Source organism: Hipposideros armiger, unplaced genomic scaffold, assembly GCF_001890085.2.
Source record: "Hipposideros armiger isolate ML-2016 unplaced genomic scaffold, ASM189008v1 scaffold_64, whole genome shotgun sequence".
Taxonomy (NCBI): domain Eukaryota; kingdom Metazoa; phylum Chordata; class Mammalia; order Chiroptera; family Hipposideridae; genus Hipposideros; species Hipposideros armiger.
Window position 1 is genome coordinate 2,412,744 of NW_017731414.1, and position 4,565 is coordinate 2,417,308.

At 43.3% G+C, this 4,565-nt stretch overlaps 1 protein-coding gene across 1 annotated transcript in view; it reads right to left on the reverse strand.

Moving 5' to 3' along the window:
* The window catches only part of SUGP1 (SURP and G-patch domain containing 1), a 31,487-nt gene that overhangs the window by 7,604 nt on the left and 19,318 nt on the right, over positions 1–4,565 (reverse strand). The window contains exon 8 of the mRNA XM_019642030.1: positions 4,138–4,493. Coding sequence (XP_019497575.1) covers positions 4,138–4,493 — 356 coding nt within the window. The remainder of the gene's footprint in view (positions 1–4,137; positions 4,494–4,565) is intronic.

Sequence of the window (4,565 nt, forward strand, 5' to 3'; positions counted from 1 at the left end):
CCTAACAGGGTCTCTGGAGGGGGTCTGCGTTGCAGGCAGAGGTCAGGTGCTGTGTAGGTGCCTGTGGGTCCCACCCTTGCTTTCCGGAACTCCTCTAGCTTCTGGCGGTAGTACTTATACCCCTGGCTGCTGGGTTCGTACAAAAAGCTGCAAAGGAGAGTAGAGGGCACACCATCAGCTGGGTCAGGAGCAACATGGGCCTTGTGTAGGCACCCCCAGTCGGCCAGGGTCACTTCAGGGTCTCTACCATGACCATCAGCCCTTCCAGGCCTCACTGGCTGCTGGCTCTGGTGGCCCAAATTGAGGAACAGTGTGACATGCCACATACTGTCATGATGCCAAGGGACACAACAAGCCCCCATCTCATCTTTATCCGGTGCCTGTCACACCATTATTGATCCCCTGCTTCCAAGGGAAGGGGGGGGGCTCCCTCAAACTTGCCCCAGGCTCCATGAAGCTCTTCCCCTGCTGTCCTAAAAGGTCCTCCAAACCAAGAAACCCTGAGGTGTGAGAGAGACCTGGCATCAGAAAGGGCAGGATTCACCCCAAACTGGACAGCTCAGCACATTTGCATTTCTCTGCTGTACCTCTCAGTGTTGACAGCAAACAGAGCCAAAACAAAGACACTGAACACCAGAACGGACAGGGACCTGGACTCCAACCCAAGGGCAGAATCTCCCACCTTGCTGGAAGCCAGGAGTCCCCTCAGTCCCCCCAATCCAAGCTCAGAGCAGGCATGCTGGGTTCAGAGCTGGCAGAGGCTGCAGCTCCCTCTGCACCTGCTCGGCATCGCTCAGACTATACATGTCCTGAGCCCACAGTCCCACCTCTGGGGTCCACACCAGAGGGAAGAGTCACAGGCCAGCTCCACATAGCAAAACCTGTGCACAACATGGGTTACATGGCTCTCGACAAGAAGGGGCTAGACCTGCACCCATGAACCTTCAGGGACTGTCACGGCACAATGCTGTGCTACAGAAGCAACATGCAGGCTCAAGGATGCTGTAAATTGCCTTAAAAGAGAGACAGCAGAAAGAAACCCCAGACTGTTTTTATGTGTCTATGTGAGAGCCGGGACAGGGATGGAAGGATCCCCAGCCGCACTAATATTGATACCTGTGGTGGGCTGGAGGGGCAAGGAGATGGCAGTGTNGGGACAGGGATGGAAGGATCCCCAGCCGCACTAATATTGATACCTGTGGTGGGCTGGAGGGGCAAGGAGATGGCAGTGTCTTTCTGGATCATGGTACACACATGGACACTTTTCAGAAAACCCAGTAAGAAACATTTGTAAAAATTAAAGAAACAAGAATTTTTAAAAAATTGCTAAGTCTCTAGCCAGGCTAACTAAGAAAAAAGAGAATACAAATTAGGAATAATGGAAATGAAAGAGGGGACATCACTACAGATCCCACGGACATTAAAAGTATAATAAAGGATTACTATGAACAACTCTACGCCCACAAATTTGATAACCCAGATGAAATGGACCAATTACTTGAAAAGACACAATCTGCCAAAACTCACACAATAAGAAATAGACAACCTGAATAGGTCTATTTCTATTAAAGAAGTTGAATTGGTAATTGACAACCTTCCAAAATAGAAAGTACCTATCCAGGAGTTCACTGGTAAATTCTACCAAACATTTAAGGAAGAAATTATACCAATAATCTACAATCCCTTTCAGAGGACAGAAGCAGAGAGAATACTTCCTAATTCATTCAGGTACCCTAATACCAAAACTACTGGGTTGTCAGAAAGTCATGACGCATTTTTGCAATGAAAAACATAGAAAAAATACGTCATGACTTTTCCGACAAACCAATAGATAGACATTACAAGAAAACAACAGACTAACATCTCTCATGAATATAGATGCAAAAATCCTCAACAAAATATTAGCAAACTGTATCTACGAATGTATAAAAAGAATTATACACCACAACCAAGTGGGACTTGTTCCAGGCATACAAGGCTGGTTGAACATTTGAAAATCAAGTAATGTAACCTGGCACATCAGCTGGCTAAAAACTAAAAATCACACAATCATATCAATAGCTGCAGAAAAAGCATTTGATAAAATCCAACACCCATTCATAATAAAAACTCTCAGTAAACTAGGAATAGAGGCAAACGTCCCCAACTTGATAAAAGTATTTACAAAAATACTCACAGCTAACATCATACTTAATGGTGAAAAACTTGGAAGCTTTCCCACTAAGAACAAGAACAAGAATATGCCACCTCACCAATCTTTTCAACATCTTACTGAAGTCCTAGCAAATTCAAAAGATGAGAAAAGGAAATAGGTATACTAATTGAGAAGGAGGAAACAAAGCTGTCTTTAACATGATTGTCTATATAGGAAAAAAGCACGAAAGGACAGACAAAAAACTCCTGGAATTAATAAGCTATTATAGCAACGTCGCAGAATACAAGGTTAATATACAGAAATCAATCATTTTCCTATATACTAGTAATGAACATGTGGAATTTGAAATTTAAAACATAATACCATTTACCTTAGCATCCCAAAATATGAAATACTTAGGCATAAGTCTAACAAAATATGTATAAGATCTCTATGAAGACAACTACAAAACTCTGATGAATGAATTCATGAGAACTAATTAAATGAAGAGATATTCCATGTTCATGGATAGGAAGACTCAATATTGTCAAGATGTCAGTTCTTCCCAACTTGATTTCTAGATTTAATGAAATTCCAATCAAGATCCCAGCCAAGGTATTTTGTAGTTAATGACAAATGATTCTAAAGTTTATACATAGAGACAAGAAACCCCAAATAGTCAACATAATACCTAAGAACAATGTTGGAAGACTGACACTATCTGACTTCAAGACAGTATCACACTGGTAAAAGAACAGACAATCTGATCAATAGAAAAAAAATAAAGAACCCAGAAACGGACCCATATAGTCAACTGACCTTTCACAAAGGAGCAAAGGCAATACAATGAAGCAAAGACAGTCTTTTCAACAAATGGTGCTGGAAGTGGACATCCTCATGCGAAAAAAAAAAAAAAATCTTGACACAGGCCTTATACCCTTCACAAAAATTAACTAAACTAAAACTNCGTGAGTGGCCGTCCAATGGCTGGCGACCGATCTGCCTCAGCCAGGAAGAGCGCAATGATCACAATACCAACATGGACCAATGAAGCAATGTCCTCCACAACTAGACTGAAAAACAAAAGGACGGCAATTTGTCTGTTCCCCTTTCTCGATTCCCCAAAGCTGTTCCCCTCCCCCAATTCCCTCAATAAAATCTTTAAAAAAAAAAGAGCTAAAACTATAAAACTTTTAGAAGAAAACATAGGGGCAAATCTTCATGACATTGGATTTGGCTACAGTTTTAAATATGACGCCAAAATCACAGGCAACAAACGAAAAAATACATTGAATTTCATACAATTTAAAACTTTTGTGCAGGATGAAAAGACAACCCACAGAATGAGAGAAAATATTTGAAAATAATGTATATGAATTGGGGATAATATCCAGAATATATAAAAGAACTCCTGCAACTCAACAACAAAAAGCAAAACAACCCAATTTAAAAATGGCAAAGGACTAAAATAGACATTTCTCCACACAAGCTATGTAAATGACCAATAAGCACGTGGAAAAATGCCCAACACCATCAGTCATTAGGGAAATGCAAATAAACCTACAATGTGATTCCACTTTGCACATATTAGAATGGCTATAAGGTAAGGAAGTGGAGAAATTGGAACTCTGGTGCACTGCTGGAGGGAACATAAAAGGATGTAGTTACTATAGAGAACAGTTTGGTGGTTCCTTAAAACGTTAAATGCAGAATCACCACGTGACCCAGCAATTCCACTCCTTGGTAAACATACAAGAGCACTGAAATCAGGAACCCAAATAGTACTTGTACATACATGTTTACAGCAGTACTAGTTGTAATTGCCAAAAGGTGGAAATAATCTAGTGTAAATCAACAGATGAAGGATGAACAAAGTGCAGTCAACCCACACAATGGAATACTATTCAGCCATACAAAGGAAGTTATGACACATGCTATAACACAGATGAACTCTGAAAACATGATGCACAGTTAAAGATGTCAAACCTCTTGAGAGAGCCCACCTGACAGAGGCGAGGGGGAGGCGTCCACGTCCTTCTGCACCAGCTCAGCAGGTGGGAGCTCCACCTTGTCTTCCTCAGGCCCCCATCGGCTCTTTCGCTTCCTCTTCACGGTGGCTGTGGTGGCTGGCTTCCCTGGGGCGGCTGGAGCCGGGGTGACAGTGGGTGAGGGGGCAGGTGAGGCAGGACAGGTGGCCGTGGGGGGCAGAGACCCTAACAGGGTCTCTGGAGGGGGTCTGCGTTGCAGGCAGAGGTCAGGTGCTGTGTAGGTGCCTGTGGGTCCCACCCTTGCTTTCCGGAACTCCTCTAGCTTCTGGCGGTAGTACTTATACCCCTGGCTGCTGGGTTCGTACAAAAAGCTGCAAAGGAGAGTAGAGGGCACACCATCAGCTGGGTCAGGAGCAACATGGGCCTTGTGTAGGCACCCCCAG